This window comes from Sodiomyces alkalinus (genome assembly GCF_003711515.1).
Source record: "Sodiomyces alkalinus F11 unplaced genomic scaffold SODALscaffold_6, whole genome shotgun sequence".
Taxonomy (NCBI): Eukaryota; Fungi; Ascomycota; class Sordariomycetes; order Glomerellales; family Plectosphaerellaceae; genus Sodiomyces; species Sodiomyces alkalinus.
Window position 1 is genome coordinate 33,790 of NW_021167084.1, and position 17,191 is coordinate 50,980.

Sequence of the window (17,191 nt, forward strand, 5' to 3'; positions counted from 1 at the left end):
CCGTGGCCATTAATAACCATGGCCATGGTCCTAGCATCAGCGTTTACTCATGGAAGTAATGTCGCCTGCGTACTTCCATACCCTGTGCCAACCTGAAAGAGGAGTAGGGAACAGTGGTTCACTTTTCCAGAAGATTAATCCGTCGGAAACCCCGTATTCTCCCTCGAATCACGCGTGAAAGTGAGGGCGTAGGCGCTACCTAGTCACTGTACGTGTACCTGCACTTCGGACTTAGTGTATCTGTGTCCAGGGGGGGGGGCTCGCAAGGTGGGGTCCGGGAATTGAATTTAGACTTGCCAAGCATACCCTTGCATCGAATTGTGCGGGGAATACGTCGTGGTTGGCTGGCTTTGGCGGAAAGTGGAGACTTGATCTTGGGGTAGGCTTCTAGCGTTGGTTCTGGCAGTCGACGTACACGTGTAATGTGGGGTAATGTTTACAGGTTTACAGAGTGAGCGGCTGGGAAGGGGGAGGGGGATGTCGAGAGTGATCTAGCGCTCACTCATGATGGTCTTCCCTTGGAAGGAATATGTACAGAATAGAAGCTGTAAGTAAGACACCTCTAATTCTCCGGAACAACGCATTCTGGCAGCCGTCAACATATCGAGGAATTAATATTGAATAAACAGGGTATGATTTCAACTGACGCAGTTTGCTCGACAAGGATTATTGGATCGACACTAAGTCGCTCGGACTCGTCGGTTAGCTCGACATGATGTTCCACTGAGGGCGGGTTGTAACGTTAATGTATCCATGACTGACACCAGAGAGCAGTGGGAGTAGTGACCAATGCCCCGTAGATTACGCCGCGGCAATGGTATGTCTGTATGCCCCGCCATCCACGGCTGTTCTAACCGCTTTGGGTTTTCAGCGTCCACTATCAATCTCATGGATCCTGTGGAGGTGCAGCTCGCTACAATTGACCGACGATAGTTATCATTCTCGGCAAGTAGTTTATCAGACCCCGGGCAAACTCCAGTGATCTCTTTGAAGGTTTCAAGCTTGATACTTTTGACGAGAGTGCATGTGGTTATTCTGGGGCAATCTTATACTGTCCGTATTATTCTCGCCATTGCACAGTCTTAAGCAATGCTTTGTACCCACGATGTATAGAAAATAAATCAAAATCAACAGACCTAGCCTCCGGCATTTCCGTCCCATCGTTCTTATTCCCACATGCACTCAATCAACAAAGTCAGGAATAATCTTAGCCCGCTTCATCCGATCAAAGACCCCTCCCCAAGCCTGCAGCGTCGTCCGTTCCTCGCTGAACCCCGTCCCGTTGTACATCTTGCTCATATCATAGTGCCGGTCAATGTCAAACTGCGTGAGCAAAAAGTGCTCGAATCCAGGGTAAATCCTCGGATGGTCCGCCTGGCCCTTCTCAAGCCCATACTTCCCCTCCATCTCCTCCCAGGCGGCCAAGTTCTCCTTGATGAAACCCCTCACTTCGACAGGATTGTCCTCGTCCCGCTTCACGCCCCGGAGTCCGAAATACCCAGCCAGGACAGGCCACTTCTCCCGCCAACAACTCGCCCGCCGCTCATCCGCCACATTAAACGCCGCACCCTTCTCCACCCGTCCGTCCCCCGCCGCCGCAACGGAGAGATGCAGCGTCTGCCGCGCAATCATATCCGCCGACGCATCCTGGCTAAGCGCCTCCCAGCTGTCCCGCGTGCCGGGGAAGGGGACCTCGGCGCCGACGCCGTGCACGTGCCTCCACAGGCTAAAGAACACGCCCAGCGCCATGCCGAGGGAGTACCAGTTCTGGTTGGGCACGAAGCCGATGATGATGTCCGGCCGCGTCTCGCACCAGGACCACGGCTTGTTGCGCGCGAAGTCGGCGAGCCAGTCGAGTTGGGGGTAGTAGAACAGACCGGTGTCGTGCGGCGGGGTCATACGCGGCAGCGTTTCGGCTAGGGGGGGTACCATGTTGGCGGGGCGGTTGCGGAGGAGGTGGCATCCGTACGCCTTGGCTCCGGTTTGCAGGACGACGAATTCGAGGGCCGGTGAGAGGGCGTCGATGGCTGTGATGGCGCGCTTGAACATGTCGACGTTTTCGCGGCACTCTGCCTCGAAGTTTCCATCGGTGTGGGCCTTGTATGCTGGGGACACATTTTTGTCAGTCCGAGAGAGCCCGTGCTACCTTCCCTCGACCCTTCCCATCCAATGAGGCCTCGTTTTGTGTATTGGGTGTTGTGCAATGTGCTGTGATTTCCACTCACCCAAGTAGTAGACATGCGTCACTTGCTCTAGTCCGGGAATTCTTTCTTTCATCTTGCTATTCAGCTCATCCTGGCTGCCTTCGAGCAGATCAATCCCCGACACAACCGAGAGCCTGTCGTCCTTGGGCCAGAGGGTCTTGTCCAGATTGAGAGGCCGGTTTGTCAGGGCGGTGCAGCCGTTCCATACACCTTGCGAGGGGTAATCGTGCAGGATCTCGTTGACGAAAGACCAGCCAGTGACGCCGCTGGCCCCGAAGATGAGGGCGTGTTTCCCAGCCATGATAAGTTATAACAGGTATGGTCAGTTCTCCTCGTTGTGGAGATGTTGGATTTTGGAGGCGGGAAAAAGGGACGGGCAGAGGTCTCGGGTTGGGGATGCAGGATCATGTCTGGGAACTGTAAAGTAAAGTTCCTTCCGAGCGAATTGGTGGCTGGGTGTTTCAACCCGATTCTGTATATATAGAGTGATCGGACATTGGATGCCGCCATGCTAGAAAGCGCTGTCCTTGTCATGTGGGGTTCTCCGCGTAGTCGGGGAGTTGTTTTCCGGGGGACGCATATCCCCTCCATCCCCGCACATCACATGCCCTCCGCATAATCCGCAGAGTGCCCAGACGGCACCATCACTTATCTACTATCTACTATTCTGTAGCTGATCTGGCTCTAGTAAGTGCCTCCTCTCGCCGGCTTGGCAATGCCCCGCGCAACGCTGACCGACTCGGCCAACGTTGCCTGCAGAGCCGTGTAGTCGGTGGCGACGCTGAGCATATCGAAGCCCTGGTCCGCAAACATCTTAGCCTGTTCGCCGGAAGTACAGAAGATGCCGCACTTCTTTCCGGCCTTGTGGGTGGCGGCCAGGGTGCGGGCGATGGCGTCGAGGAGTTCCTGTTTCATGATGCCGCTGAGAATAGGGTGGCCGATGTTGTTGCCTTGGGACGGGGGTATTACGGTCAGCCCAGGTTTTATGCAAACGGGTCTCCTACATGAGACATATGGCGAGTTTCGTGAGCCACAACATACCTAGGTCAAAAGGACCAATAAAGAGGACATCAATGCCGTCTACGGCGGCGATGTTCTCAACGACGTCCAAGGCCTCCTTCGTCTCGATCTGGACCATGGTCAAAAGCGTGTCATTCGCTTGCTGGAGGTACTCGGTCATGGTCGGAGCCGGTTGGAAACGTTCCATGGCGAGGGGAGAGCCGAAACCTCTTCGGCCTACTGGCGGGAACTTGGCCGCTTGGACGAGCTCCTTGGCTTCCTGGACAGTACGGAGCAGCGGCACCAGAACCTGGAGTGGACGGACGTCAGTAGATCCCCGCATTGAAGGATGGTCACATATTGAAGACAAGGTCGCACCCCGTGTGCACCACAATCCAAGGCACCTAAGGAACAGTCAGTGTCAGTGTTTGTCTCAGACACCTTCGATAAGGCGAAGAGGCACAGGCCTAAACTCGCTTACGCTTCACCATCCAGGACTGGATATCGGGCAACCTGACGATGGGAGAGGCGCCTGCCGCAGCCACGGCGGGAACGGCATCGTGCATAGCGGCATCTGGTGTTTCTCGTCAATCCAACGCCACTTCATCCTCAACAATGTTCCTTTGTCCTTCTCCCTTCGGGTGGAGGACAATGAGGACCAAAACGGTAGTCGTACCGTCAATGTTGCCATGTTCGCAGTCCACCAAGACCCAATCGACGCCGGGCGTGCGCGCAAGCAGCCGAGAGACATTGGCACCAGGTAGCATCTGCCATAACCCCATGCTGGGACCGGCGCCCTTGGCGAAAGCCGTCTTGATCCAGCTGGCAGATTTCATCGTCGAAAGGGTCCGGAGTCCCCGAGTCGTTACGAATTGACACGAAAGAAAATAATATTATCGCAAAAAAATGAAGGAGGGAGCGGCCAAAATGCCGATGACGTTTTGTCCCGATGAACTCCGATAAAAAGGGGGCGGGGCGGGACTCGGGAGCGGGGGTGGGGTTGGAGAACGAAGTACAGTAGGTATGTACCTACTTCGCCCCCATAACCCCGCATCAAGCACTACGGTATCTCTTAGCGCATTCAGGCCCTGTAAATGTATTCCGTATTATTACCCCTGACCCCTGAATTCCCAGCGCTTAGGGTGGTTTCCTTTGCCGTTTATGCGTCTTATATCGCATTTAACGACAAGGAAGTACATGTATAGATTTCGGCTTCTGATTTCCATTATTGGCGCATAATAGCTAAGAAGATTTCATCTACTCAGGGCATCGTCCTGTCAAATAAGTGTAAGTAATATATAAGATGGAAAGTTCACACCGCCGCTATCTATCTGGACCACTCTGAATGCGGACATCCATCCTGATAACCTGTAAAGTCACATCCATTCAACACCCCCCGATTTACAGCGGAATGAATGGATGAGTTTGAGCTGCAAGCCGACACCCTCAAATTAAGACTCAACGGCAAATGCAACGCCATGATATATGGCCCAGTCTATTAGACACATCGCTCCCTGTTGAGACTTCTCAAATTCGCGTCCGACAGCCTTGTAGGCTGTCGTGTCATGTCGATATTTGACCAAAACGTAAGCATATTCAACTCACAAAGCCGTTCTACCCCCTCATTTGAGCCTGGTGACGATATTGAGGCACAGCCCCGGTCTTGAGGCAGCCCGCAGTGTGCTAGTGGCTGCATGTGCCATCCGCAGCATGCAACCGCTGGGTGCCCTCAGGAATAGTTGATTGGGCGTGGCAAGCGAAGGATGCCTCCTATTCAGTCTATAAAGCGCAGCGTCCAGTTTCAGCCGTATTGCTTCATAAAATTGGGAGGGGGAGGGGGGGAAGACAATAAAACGATAGAGGTGAAATATATAAACAGACGGGCTTGTCGTTGAGATGCTCACATCTCTCCATATCTTTTGTTCAACCCCCTAATCAGGAGTACCTAGACGTGCTGAGTCTTGGTCAGCAGCAACCGGAAAATCGCCCAAGCGCTATCGGCCCATCGCAATGACTTTCAGGGGCTTCTCTTCAAACCGGGGTGCCACGGGTCGTCAGCAGACTCAGCACGCCTTCAATTTCAACCAACCCCTGTCCTCCGTCTCGACTCTTACCGCAGACGGGCTCTGCCGCGACTGCGCCGCTCTGGACCTCGAAACCGCCTTCGCCAGAGGGCACGAGCTCTACGAAGATGCCCGTCGCGGGTTCAACACCCGCAGGCTCGCCTCCTGCCGCTCCGCCAACGGCACCATCTACCTTCGCGATTTCTACTTCGTCACGTCACTCGGCAGACGACTCGCCGAAAACCGCGGCTGCAAGCTCTGCGACTTTTTCAAGCACCACGTCGACGACCCGGGCCACCATGGGAAGACGTTCAAAGCGCTGGTGGTCTGCAGCAGCGAGGCCTCCCTGTTCCGGGCGCCGAGGCGGAACGCCCGGGGGCGGCTGGAGAAGCGGCGGGACTGGGATGAAATGGAGTACAACGTGTTCCTGACGGTCGTGCCCGAAGTGGACGGCATTCCCAGGACCGGGGTCCCGCTGCGGTGGCTGGAGACCGAGGTGCCGCGGAAGGGGGCCATCTACCGTGCCACGGAAGAGGTGGCGGACGAAGACGGCAAGAGGCTCGTCCTCCCCGGTGTCCTCGGGCCCAAGGCAGACTTTGTCAAGTTCGGCTACTGGCGGTACAACTGCGAGGAGTCGCACGGGCCTCTGTGCACGCCCAGGAAGCCGCCGAACCAGACGGTCACTGGGTTCAAGGTCATCAACTGCAGCAAAAGGCCCTTTTCCGTGGAGAGGGTCTCGTGGAGGGAGAAGTACGTTGCGTTGAGCTACGTGTGGGGTGACTACCCAGACACAGACAGGTGGCCACAGACCATCAGAGATGCCGTCGCCTTTACGATCTACATGAGGGAGAAGTATCTGTGGGTTGACAAGTTGTGCATCGATCAGTCCAACGCGGAGGAGAAGAAGTACATGTGCTCCAAGATGGATGCCATCTACGAGGGCGCCGAATTCACCATCGTCAACGCCGCCGGGGACGCCCGAACGGGATTGCCCGGTGTGACGAAGGTCCCTCGTACACCGCAGCACAAAGTCGAGCTCAATGCGTCGTCCGCTCGAGTGAATTTATCCGGAAGAGGGCCGACGACCTCGACCTCGTCCTCCCGGCCCGGAAACTCGGATGACGTCTATCGAGACCTCCTGAACGTCCCAGGGGCAGAATACGACGCAGAAACCCAAGGCCACAGCTTGTGGCTTGACAACTATCGCCACGGCCTCAACAACAACATGGAATTGCCGCTCGACGAGATGCTGAGCCTGGCGCAAGGACCCGATCGGGCAGCCAAGTACGGCATTCCGGCCGAGCACGTTGATTTCTACGAAGACTCGGCGGAGCACTTCGGCCTCCCGTTCGACGAGTTTATGGAAACGCAGAAAGAACTAGCTCGACGCATCGGTATCACTCTCCCCGAGCTGGTCCCGTATCTGCAGCGCGATCTTGCGAGGAAGGCAGGCATTCCTGATAGCGAGCCGCTACGTATGCCCACGGCGGCAGATGACACGGTCGTCAGCCACAACAGGCCAAAGAAGCCACTACCACCAGGGAAGACACCCGGGAAAATCACCCTCGTCTCGACGATGCAGGATCCTCGCGTCACGATCCGTAAATCGAGGTGGGCAACGCGTGGCTGGACGTATCAGGAAGGCGTCCTTTCTCGGCGGTGTCTGGTGGTGACCCCGGAGCAGGTGTACTGGGAATGCCGAGGAATGGCGGTGCATGAATCCATCAAGCTCCCGCTCCCGACACTCCATACGCCGGTCTGGCCAATGGGGGTCTGGTGTTTCGCGGATTACATGCTTTCGGGCGTCTTCCGCGGCGACATGCACCGAACCCCTGAGCTCCAGTACGGTTTTCAGGGGAAGGAGGGGGACGATGATGACGGTGCCGCAGCCACTGACGCGGGAGGTCGGGTCAAGTCGCTCGACGGCCATATTAGGGCGTACACGGCGCGGGAGCTCAAGTGGGAAAGCGACTCGCTGAATGCGTTCCTTGGTATCTCGAATCGGTACTCCTCCGAGACCGACCGGGGGCTCTCGTTGATTCTCGGCATCCCCGTCTGGACCGGGGCGTTTGCTGACGGGCGACCTGGCCTGCAGCACAGCTTTGCCATGTCAGTCTCGGTCTGGTTTCACGTTGGGGAACCGACGGAGCCCGGGTCGGAGCTTTATTATGCCACCTGCCCGCGACGGGCAGACTTCCCGTCGTGGAGTTGGATTGGTTGGGCTGGTCGGGTCGACTTTAACGGCGACAATACGGACAACAGTCCCAGAAACAAAGAGGAAAACAACAATCCCACATGCACTTCTCGTGCTGATAACGATGGCTATGATGACGAGGAGGATGAAAGGAACATGGCGGATGATGCGCACATTGACTTCTTCAAGGCGATGACGTCCAGCGACTGGGCCCGGAGCGTCGACCGCCTCTACTCGGCCAGCATGGTCCTCCACACAGAAGACGGCGCCTACTCGACCCTTTTGTCCGGCTCGGTCTCACTCAGGGACTTCCCTATCGATGCGGACAAGAAGTGGCTTCTGACGATCAAGAAGCCGTTCGTGCTAGGACACTTGCGCACGGTGCCGTCGAGAAACAGGTGGGAATGGGGACGTCTCATGGAAAAGGAGGTGGAGGTGCGCATGTCGGTACCATGCTCGGAGCGGGAGCTCAAAGAAGGTCACGCGAGCGGGGAGATGCTGTCGGTATTGCTGTTCGCGGGAACGGTACCGTTTGTTTGGGATGTGAAGGCGAGATTCTTGGTTCTAAGGAGAGTTGGGGCGAACTCCGACTCGGGTGCGAAGGGGGAAGAACGTTGGGAAAGGCTTGGAAGGCTGGTGCTGACGATGGAGGAATGGATGATGGGGGAATACACGGATGCCCAGGCTATGGTTAAGGATTTGCCGGTTCGAGATTATGGGCGGGATCTGACATTGGTCTGATCGACGCGTATCGTATTCTTCATATAGTTTCTAGGGTCGTTTGGTGGACGTCGGGGCAGACAGATGGCTTTACTATCATGATGTGGTGTCAGGGGCTCTCGGTTTGGTTCTCATATGCCTCATAAGGGTGGAACCATATTTAACGAGTTGCTAGGAGCTTATAACATCATTAAGCAACTAGTTAGTAACTTATTTCATACTTGAGAAAAGGAAAAAGCAATAATTACAACAAGTCGTCGTACTTGGTATCCATTCCTTTCTGCCTCCCTCCCTTTCCATCATTATATCTTGAACAGACACGAGGATCAATAGTACTTTTACTCTGTATCGTGACAAGACCTAGACCTCGGCTGCGTCCTCACCTGTAGGCCGGCGGAGGTGGCTTCACACCCGCATTCTGGCCGGGTCCATAACCGTACGACTGACTGCCAGGCTGGTAACCGGGACCATAGGAGGGATCACCGACACCATTGGCACCATTGGCACCGTTGACACCATTGCCATACCCCGGATCGTATCCCTGCTGAGGCCGTTGTCCGTAACCCGCCTGTTCCATGTCTGCGTATTGCCGTTGCCGCGACGTCCGTCCGGGCATGAGGCGGCCGAACATACCAGAGAGGCCACCCCCACCGCGAGGAGGCGGCGGGTGAGCAGCGCCGGCCTTTTGGTTGGGGAGGCCCTTGCGGTTGGCGCGACGTTTTCGGAAGCAGCAGCAGTAGAGGCAAAGGAGGGCGGCCAGGAGGACGACGAAGCCTGCGATGGCGATGCCGACGATGCCGCCTGTAGCAATCCGACGTCCTCCGCTGCGGTAGCCTCCTCGGTATTGCTGAGGGCATAGAATTAGTACACGCACCGAGCTTGATAATTTCAACTTTTCCAGGGCCTTGACTCACCGGCATAGTGACAAAGTAGGAGTGGAGAATAGAGTCCGTAGAGGTCCGTCAGCTGTGCCGTGCTGTGGCTTATGGTGTTGTCTTTGGTTCCCCTAGGATGTGTGTGTGAGACAGGCGACGGCTGTCGCTTGGGGTGGTGGTAGCCTGTGCTGTGAGCCAGGTCGATCGTTGTATGAATGGCTTTGGCCCAATTATTATATTAGGACAATGTTCGGACTAAGAATAAGGAAAGATTCAAAAGACAGAATTGGTTGCACGGAATTGAAAGATGCAAAACATTTATACTTTGGTGTTGTGTGTGGTGCAGGCCCTGCAGGGTATCTCGATCCCCCAGTGCCGTCAACGTCATCCTCGAAAGCGTCAGGCCGTGACGCAACCTCGATAGAACCGGCGAAACAGAAATTACACTGCGTTGTAAATTATGTACTATCCGTATATAAGTACACTAAAAGCACTTTGTACTGGATGACGGCCGTGCCAAGAATCATGACTTCATGTCGGGCAGCGTATAAGTTAAAGTGACGACCCCAGGTTGAAGGTGGTTGCAGGTTACGCCATGACATTGTCGATCGACAACTTTTAAGTTTTCGTCTTTTTGCCTTTTTTTTCCTTTGTTTCTTTCTTTTCTCAAACCAGAGGATGGTACTTAATTATGTTACGTCTGCGAGAGGGAAACAGAGGAGATGAGGAAAATAAAAAGACTCGGGCCTGTGGCGAGAGTTGAGTTGTGGCGGGAATGAGGTCATTGGAATGTCTCATCCCTACAAGTACACGTGTAAAAGTAAATTCCCATCGGCCAGTGACGTGATGGTTCCCCAAGTCCCGACAAACCGGCCCCGGCGTTGTGGTTGGACAGTGGTCCACAGTGCCGGGTGCCGATGGTGGGGGCCCGGCTCCGAGTGTTTCCGGGCCAAATCCAGACGAAGGAGCCGCTTTTCTTAGACGTTGTTAGAAACATAATATTATAAAAGAGAGGAGATGGTCTCGTTTGTTGCTATAAGCACGAGGATATAAAATGTCGCCTGAAGGGAGTCCGTACTAAGGACCTTAATTGAGTATACAATGTACGTAGGTGTACAGAGTAGAACCATTGGTTCTTTTACCCAGCACGGCCCCTCCCTGAGCCAATACCTATTGCTACAAAGTTGGTGTTGTCTACGTGTACATACCTCGATAATAAACTCAAGGGACCTTGCGAAGGTCGCTGTATTTTTGTTCCGCCGCTTGGACATTCGCATCTTGCAAACAGGTTGCTCGGGTACCCGTATGTATGTGTACTTCGCATGAAGATCTCAAGGAGGTTCCCTTCCAGGTTCAACATGAACCAGCCAATAAGACCATGAGTACAGATAAACTGGCTACCTTAATTTCCCTGGACTCTTTTATTCGCCAGCCCCTGATTCTTCATTGGGCTTATCTTATCTTATCTAGATCCCGTCTACCTGTAGGTACCTAGGTACTTTCGCGAAGAATCAAAATTTGAACCCAGCATATGAGCCACCGCGAGCAAGAAGTCGACTTTGGTTACAGAGCTCAGTTTACTAATTGCCCTCGTACACTAGACTATCCAGACCGACATTCCTTTCTGAGTTTTTTGGGAGTTTTCTTTTCCATCCACTCCTGTTTTTAGAACGCGACTGGACTGTGGTGCAAAAACTGTTTAAGCAGTAAGGGACTGACTGCCCTGGGCTGAGGTACCTCTGCTTTCCAATTGATTCGTGGAGGGCTGTTGTACTCCGTACTTCGGTACGTCCTTTAGTACCTAAGGTAGGTACCTTAGTAAACCGTGATCGCGCTGACGGCTTCCTTCTCCTTCTCCTTCTCCTTCTCACCATCGCTAATTTCTCCTTTTTTCTCCCCTTACCTTCACTTCTTCCCGATGCTCGAAACTCCGCGAGCCTAATCGACGTGCCGAACGCCCTTCCCATCTCCGTCTCCTTCGCCGTCCCTCTTCATTTCATGCACGCCGCCCCATCACACTCCGGCGTCGCCCGCTCCGCTCCGGCCTCGCACTCTTCTTCCTCTTCTTCCTCCGCCCACCCGTCAATGAAATGAAACTGCCATCACTACCACTACCCGCCGTCCCCGAGAGGGCAGCCTCGCTCACGTCCCTGGTCTTCGCCGCCATCCTCCTCGCCGCCGCCCTCATCAACCATCTCAGCTTCACGACCGACCCTTACCGATGCGGCGCCCTGCTTCGGAGGGGGAGCTGGCTCGACCCTCCCAACGAGAAGGGCGACCGCGCCCCGTTTAGGAACTGGCAGCCCGACGGCTGTATGCTGCGCAAGTACAACAACGACGACATTAGGCACTGCATGGACGGTCGTCATATGGTGTTCTCGGGCGATTCGACTACCCGGCAGGTCTTCTGGGGCATGGCTCGTCTAGTACGTTACCTTGTCCCCTCTTCCCTTTCTCTCTCCCTCGTCCTCCCCCGGCCTTTCTTCGCCCGCTGACCAGCTTGTCCCCCGCTTTCAGCTAGACAGCCCGACGGCCGACCAAGCGCGCAAGAATGCCCCCGCCCACTCGAACTACGACATGACCATCAACGGCGTCCGCCTCGTCCAAATATGGAACCCCTATCTCGACTCGGGCGAAGCCAACCGCAACCTCACCCGCGAGCTCGACATCTACCGCGAAGAACGCGCCAACCCCGTCCCCGTCAAAGACCAGAAGAGCGCCGCCATCATCATGCTGGGCGTCGGCGGTTGGTTCGCCCTCCACAACCTCGAGGAAGAGGGTTACCGCAATTTCACCTCCGCCATCGATAATGTCACCGGCCTGCTCGCCCACCGCGACCTGCCCCGGTTCGGAACCCGCGCTCGCCCTATGCACCCCCTCGACGGCACCGGGAACGAGGTCTTCCTCGCCCCCGTCCACCCGCCCTGGTACGACGAGCTCCCCGAAAAGCGCAAGACGCCCGAGGGCATCCAGGTCGGCGAGCTCGAGTCGTACAACGAATACCTAGCCGGCATCGAGTACGATCGTCACCTCAGCCTGCTGTGGAGCTTCCCGGCCCTGTCGCAAGGCCAGCCCGAGACCATCGTCGACCGCAACGACACTGGTTTCCACGTGGTCGACTCCGTCGCCGAGACCAAGGCCACCATCCTCCTCAACCTGCGCTGCAATGCCAAGCTCGACGCCATGGACGGATACCCTCACGACCGCACCTGCTGCACCGACTACGGTCGCAAACCCGTCGTCCAGCAGCTGCTCCTCTTCCTCGGCGCCCTCTACGTCGCCGCCTGCGTTGCCGTCGAGGCCCGTACCCTCTGGCGGTCGAATGCTGCGGCCGACGGGCTTACGTCTCCACATCCCTCCTCCTCGCGACGACGATTATTCCTCGACTTTGACATGGCCATCTTCGTCGCCACCCTGCTGTGCTGCTACTATTTCGACCGCACCCAGATGCTCCCCAAGGGCTCCAAGCAGTACGTCCCCGGGGAGTTCCAGTTCCTCTGCGGCCTGGTCCTCCTAGTCGCTCTCCTCTCGTTGCGCCGCTCGCACGCCCCTCCTTCCTCGCCTCCTCCGCCTCTCTCCGAAAACGGTCACGCCGAACCCGAGATGGGCCCGTTCCTGTCGCGCGACCAGACCGACGAGTGGAAGGGCTGGATAGTCCTCTTCATCCTCATCTGCCACTGGACCGGTGCCCAGGCCTTGGGCCCTCAGGTCGTCTTCCGGCTCTGCGTCGCCGCCTATCTATTCCAGACCGGCTACGGCCACGCCACCTACTTCCTCACCAAGAAGGACTTTTCCTTCCACCGCGTCGCCGCCGCCACCCTGCTCCGTCTGAACCTCCTCAGCTGCGCGCTCTCCTACGTCATGAACACCGACTACACGTTTTACTACTTCGCCCCGCTCGTGAGCTTCTGGTTCCTCGTCGTCTGGGCCACCATGGCCATCGGTTCCAAGTACAACTTCAGCATCATTTTTGTCTCCCAAAAGATCCTCCTCTCGATGGTGTTCGTCCTTCTCCTCGTCCAGGTCACGCCCTTCCCGCGATGGGCCTTCGCCCTCCTCCGCGCCCTCTTCGGGGTCAACTGGGACGTCGACGAGTGGGAGTTCCGCCTCTCCCTCGACCCCTTCATCGTCTTCGTCGGCATGGCCACGGCCGTCGCCCACCAGGTCCTGAAGAACACGGCGGCGCGCGCCCCCCCCGTCCTGCACTACCTGGCCGCCGTCCTCGGCGTGCTCGGCACCTTCGTCTTCTGGCTCGCCTGCAGCGGACAGATCGAAGACACGGACCAGTACACGCAGTGGCACCCTTACGCCTCGTTCCTCCCCATCCTCGGGTTCGTGGCCGTGCGGAACATCCCCGGTCCCGTCGCCGCCGTCCGCACGTCCACGTCGCGCGCCATGGCTTGGGTCGGTCGCTGCTCGCTCGAGGTGCTGACGCTGCACTTCCACCTCTTCCTGGGCGCGGATACCAAGGGCGTGCTGCGGGTCGGGGGGCTCGGCGGCGACGGCAGCCTTTTCGGGGACAGGTGGAGGGATTTGGTTTTCATCGTCCCCTTCCTCCTGTGGATCAGCTCTCGCGTGGCCGAGGCGACGGGTCGCATTGTCAGAGTCCTCACCGATACGGCGAAGAACGACGAGTTTGTCGAGATGGGTCGGCAGGAGGAGGGGGGGGAAGGCGGGGAGCCCAAGGGGGGGGTGGAGAGGGACACGGACGGTCATGAGCATGGGTCGCCGTTCAGCATCCCCAAAATCGTCAGGGATGCCCGCAGCAAATACTCGGTCAACGATTTGCGGGTCCGGATGGGTATTTTGCTGGGTGTCATGTGGCTACTGAACCTGGTAAGTTGGGCTTCATGCGTTTGTTGCGTTTGTTGCGTTTGTTCCCTCTTTTTTCTCCCGGGGATCCGCTTGCTGACAAGGATCATCTCATAGATATATTGATGACGAAGACCAAGACCTCTTGAGCTCTTGGATCAAGATGTGGGACGATGGTTAGTTTCGCCGTTTCGTTCACTTCTGTTATTACGGATATATTCGGGTTTATTTAGGGTTTATTTCTCAGCGTTTAGCTGCATGAGCTACGGCGCTTTGGGGTATGAATATGTTTTGTAAATGTTTAGGCGATGCGAGAGGAGCTGATTTTGGCGCAGAGCCGTCTGTCTGTGTAGGGTAAGGAGGCATTGGAGGGAGATGCCCGAATTTTGTTGTCCTTGGGACGTTTTGCTCTTGCACTTTTCCTTCTTTTAGACTCGTTTCTTGGATCACGAAGCAAAGCGAGCACTTGACATTGAATATATTAGGGACAGAGAGGCAAACGGCAACCCAACGTGCGAGTGCGAGTGCGAGTGCGAGTTGGGGAATCCTCAACCGTTGTACTTTGCAAGTTGAGAGTCCAATGGGACGCGCACTTCGGTTACATCAACAAGCCGGCCAAGATCTGAAAAGGGGCAATGCATAGGATATCGATGTATCTTGGTGGAGAAGACGGCCTTCGCAGTAACTTAGCCGGATCAGTTCCCGAGATGACAGGACTCTCCATGTCGACGCTTTCCCCAAAGCGAACGGAGCAGACGGAGCAGACGGAGCAAACGGAGCGAACAAGAAGAAGCGACTCTGCGGAGAGGAGACCACGACAACAACCACGCGTGCGCATGGGTGCATGGTGCCTGGAGCTCCAGCGTCGTATCAGGAACCGGAATGCCTAAACTACACAACCCACTATTACCCGGACCATGGGTAAAGCTCAATGCCAAGACAGCTCGCAGACAGGGGGACAGGGGGAGAATGGGGGAGAATGGGGGAGAATGGGAAATTATAGGTCAGTTCAGTTAGCTTGGTCTTGGTCCTTGATGCCGTCCGCCACCGCTAACCCGCATTTGTGTTCTCTGGTCTTCTTCCCGCGTCTTCTCCTGGGCCATGCTTCCCCTCAGGCAGCCAGTGGATGCACGCTGCTCCTTCTAGACTCTCCCCAGGAAACGCCCCATAAGCCCTGCCCATGGGCCCCATGGGGCATTTCCACTGTACAACGTATTCAGCCGGCGTTCCTCCACTCTTCGCCAGTCCATTCCTGTTTGGGCGCGGCCAGCGAGCATGAAGGCATAACAGGCTGATTACTTAGTGCTCCCTATCACCGGGTCCCAGGATGCACAGGGAAATGACCATTCTTGGGTTCTTCTTGAGCGTCACCGGGGGCTCTCTGGGGCTCTCTTCCTTGGCAGGATAATGGAGGGCGTATATATGACCGAGGGATCGTCCCCGCTGCGACCTTTGCCAGCTTGCCTTTCCCAGCAGCAGCAGCAGCAGCATCAGGTAGCCGTGGATCAAGATCACCAGCCCTGACCGTCCACTCTTTTTTTTTTGCGACCTTGCTCAATCCCTTGCTCTGTGCAGATCGAAGAGAAGAGAATTCCTTCTTTTTTTTCTTTCCTTTTGCCAAAATGCAGCTCACCGCCGCTCCCCTCCTTGCCCTGGCCCTCGCGGGCTCAGTGGCCGCCGGACCTACGTGAGTTACATGTACTCTCCCTCGTAACAGTCTGGTGGGTGTGTCGCCGCTCTTCTGGTCCCATACTAACGCGATGGCGACCTTTCAGCTGCCTCGGCCTCAACGCTGCCATGAAGGCCAAGGGCAAGAGCCACGTCGGCACGGCGCTGACGCTCCGCGACAACGAGCCCCTCGAGGACGCCATCCTCCGCAACCCGCACGAGATTGGCGCCATCACGCCCGAGAACGCGCTCAAGTGGGAGTCGACCGAGCCCGGCTACGGCAACTTCACGTTCCAGAACGCCGACGAGCACGTCGACTTTGCGCTGCAGCACGGCCACTCGCTCCGCTGCCACACCCTCGTCTGGCACAGCCAGCTCGCGCCCTGGGTCGAGGCCGGCAACTACGACAATGCCACGCTGATTGAGATTATGCGGAGCCACATCTACACGGTTGCCGGCCGGTACAAGGGCCGCTGCAAGCACTGGGACGTTGTGAACGAGGGTGCGTTGACTGTCCCGTGCCTCTTCTTCCATCAAGTCTTTTCATTGTTCGCTTCCTTCCTACTAACAAACGACAGCCCTCGAGGAGGACGGCAGCTGGCGCCAGTCCGTCTTCTACAGGACCATCGGCGAGGCCTTCCTGCCCCTGGCCTTCAAGTTCGCGGCCGAGGCCGACCCCGACGCGCAGCTCTGGTACAACGACTACAACCTCGAGTACGACGAGGTCAAGACCATCGAGACGGCCAAGCTGATCGACCTCATCCGGTCGTACGGCGCGCGCATCGACGGCGTCGGTCTCCAGGGCCACCTGGTGGTCGAGCCCACCCCGACCCAGTCGACCATCACCCCGCCCCTGGAGGTGCTCGCGAGCGCGCTCCGCCGCTTCACCGACAAGGGCGTCGACGTCGAGTACACCGAGATCGACATCCGCATGAACACCCCCGCCACCCCGGAGAAGCTCGAGGAGCAGGCCGTCCAGTACCACCGCGTCGTCACCTCTTGCATGGACAACGACCGCTGCATTGGCATTACGCTCTGGGTATGTTCCTCTTTCGTCCTACGGTCTCCCCCCCCCGTGGCATCAAATGACAGTTGACTAACACGACATGCAGGGCATCTCGGACAAGTACTCTTGGATCCCCTACACCTTCGATGGTGAGGGCGCCGCTCTCGTCTGGGATGATGACTACAAGAGGAAGCCCGCCTACGGTGGCATCCTCGACGCCATCTACGAGGCTTAAGCGACCAGAGGTTTTCGTTTGTTCTTGTTGGCTGTAACAGTACAAATGAGCCGGGATAGGCGGCTCTGACGTGTATTAAATCAAGATGGATAATATAATCTGTCCAGTCGAAGCTGAACTATAGAACTCCAAAGCACTGTGCTTTGCTTTGATGAGAGAATCGTGCCTTCCCTTACTTGTGACACCAATGTCTGCCGATGCTCTGATCAACCCGTTGCTGTCGCCGTTGCTGTCGCCGTCGCCGTGCCAGTCACCACAGAAGCCCGTAACCTCGGACTTGTAAGTGCTGACCAAACTGCACAAGTTAACCAAGGGGAGAAACGTGTTCTAATTAAAATGAGAAATTTTCGCAATTCTTTTCAGAATCCCTTGAAGACGGGTCAGGTCGGTCAGTGATGCTGCTGCAGCTTGATAA

At 56.4% G+C, this 17,191-nt stretch overlaps 6 protein-coding genes across 6 annotated transcripts; 3 read left to right on the forward strand and 3 right to left on the reverse strand.

Moving 5' to 3' along the window:
- Positions 1–1,182: 1,182 nt before the first annotated feature.
- Positions 1,183–2,505, reverse strand: SODALDRAFT_340142 (hypothetical protein; the record flags this gene model as incomplete). Its single annotated transcript, XM_028612917.1, has 2 exons — positions 1,183–2,105; positions 2,226–2,505. 2 exons carry the CDS (start codon positions 2,503–2,505, stop codon positions 1,183–1,185), a joined length of 1,203 nt encoding a protein of 400 aa, XP_028465572.1.
- A 383-nt stretch (positions 2,506–2,888) lies between these two features.
- SODALDRAFT_340143 (HpcH/HpaI aldolase/citrate lyase family protein) lies at positions 2,889–4,039 on the reverse strand (the record flags this gene model as incomplete). The annotated part of the gene is made up of 4 exons (XM_028612918.1): positions 2,889–3,154; positions 3,246–3,513; positions 3,677–3,777; positions 3,880–4,039. The coding sequence occupies 4 exons, from the start codon at positions 4,037–4,039 to the stop codon at positions 2,889–2,891; spliced, it is 795 nt and encodes a 264-aa protein (XP_028465573.1).
- A 1,037-nt stretch (positions 4,040–5,076) lies between these two features.
- On the forward strand, positions 5,077–8,298 carry SODALDRAFT_333521 (HET-domain-containing protein). Its single transcript, XM_028612000.1, has one exon. It carries the CDS (start codon positions 5,214–5,216, stop codon positions 8,199–8,201), a length of 2,988 nt encoding a protein of 995 aa, XP_028465574.1. The 5' UTR covers positions 5,077–5,213; the 3' UTR covers positions 8,202–8,298.
- Positions 8,299–8,476: 178 nt separating this feature from the next.
- SODALDRAFT_351006 (hypothetical protein) lies at positions 8,477–9,303 on the reverse strand. Its single transcript, XM_028613510.1, has 2 exons — positions 9,095–9,303; positions 8,477–9,027 (listed from the first exon to the last, which is right to left on the reverse strand). Exons 1-2 carry the CDS (start codon positions 9,098–9,100, stop codon positions 8,560–8,562), a joined length of 474 nt encoding a protein of 157 aa, XP_028465575.1. The 5' UTR covers positions 9,101–9,303; the 3' UTR covers positions 8,477–8,559.
- A 1,628-nt stretch (positions 9,304–10,931) lies between these two features.
- On the forward strand, positions 10,932–14,389 carry SODALDRAFT_173944 (Cas1p-domain-containing protein). The gene is made up of 3 exons (XM_028607010.1): positions 10,932–11,481; positions 11,573–13,891; positions 13,985–14,389. Exons 1-3 carry the CDS (start codon positions 11,146–11,148, stop codon positions 13,991–13,993), a joined length of 2,664 nt encoding a protein of 887 aa, XP_028465576.1. The 5' UTR covers positions 10,932–11,145; the 3' UTR covers positions 13,994–14,389.
- Positions 14,390–15,489: 1,100 nt separating this feature from the next.
- On the forward strand, positions 15,490–16,776 carry SODALDRAFT_324275 (endo-1,4-beta-xylanase; the record flags this gene model as incomplete). Its single annotated transcript, XM_028609868.1, has 4 exons — positions 15,490–15,554; positions 15,643–16,037; positions 16,114–16,574; positions 16,648–16,776. 4 exons carry the CDS (start codon positions 15,490–15,492, stop codon positions 16,774–16,776), a joined length of 1,050 nt encoding a protein of 349 aa, XP_028465577.1.
- Positions 16,777–17,191: the final 415 nt, after the last annotated feature.

Coding starts and splice junctions, on each gene's coding strand:
- SODALDRAFT_333521 (XM_028612000.1), top strand. CDS start 5,214: ATGACTTTCAGGGGCTTCTCTTCAAACCGGGGTGCCACGGGTCGTCAG.
- SODALDRAFT_173944 (XM_028607010.1), top strand. CDS start 11,146: ATGAAACTGCCATCACTACCACTACCCGCCGTCCCCGAGAGGGCAGCC. Junction 11,482..11,572: donor TCTGGGGCATGGCTCGTCTA/GTACGTTACCTT, acceptor CCCCGCTTTCAG/CTAGACAGCCCGACGGCCGA.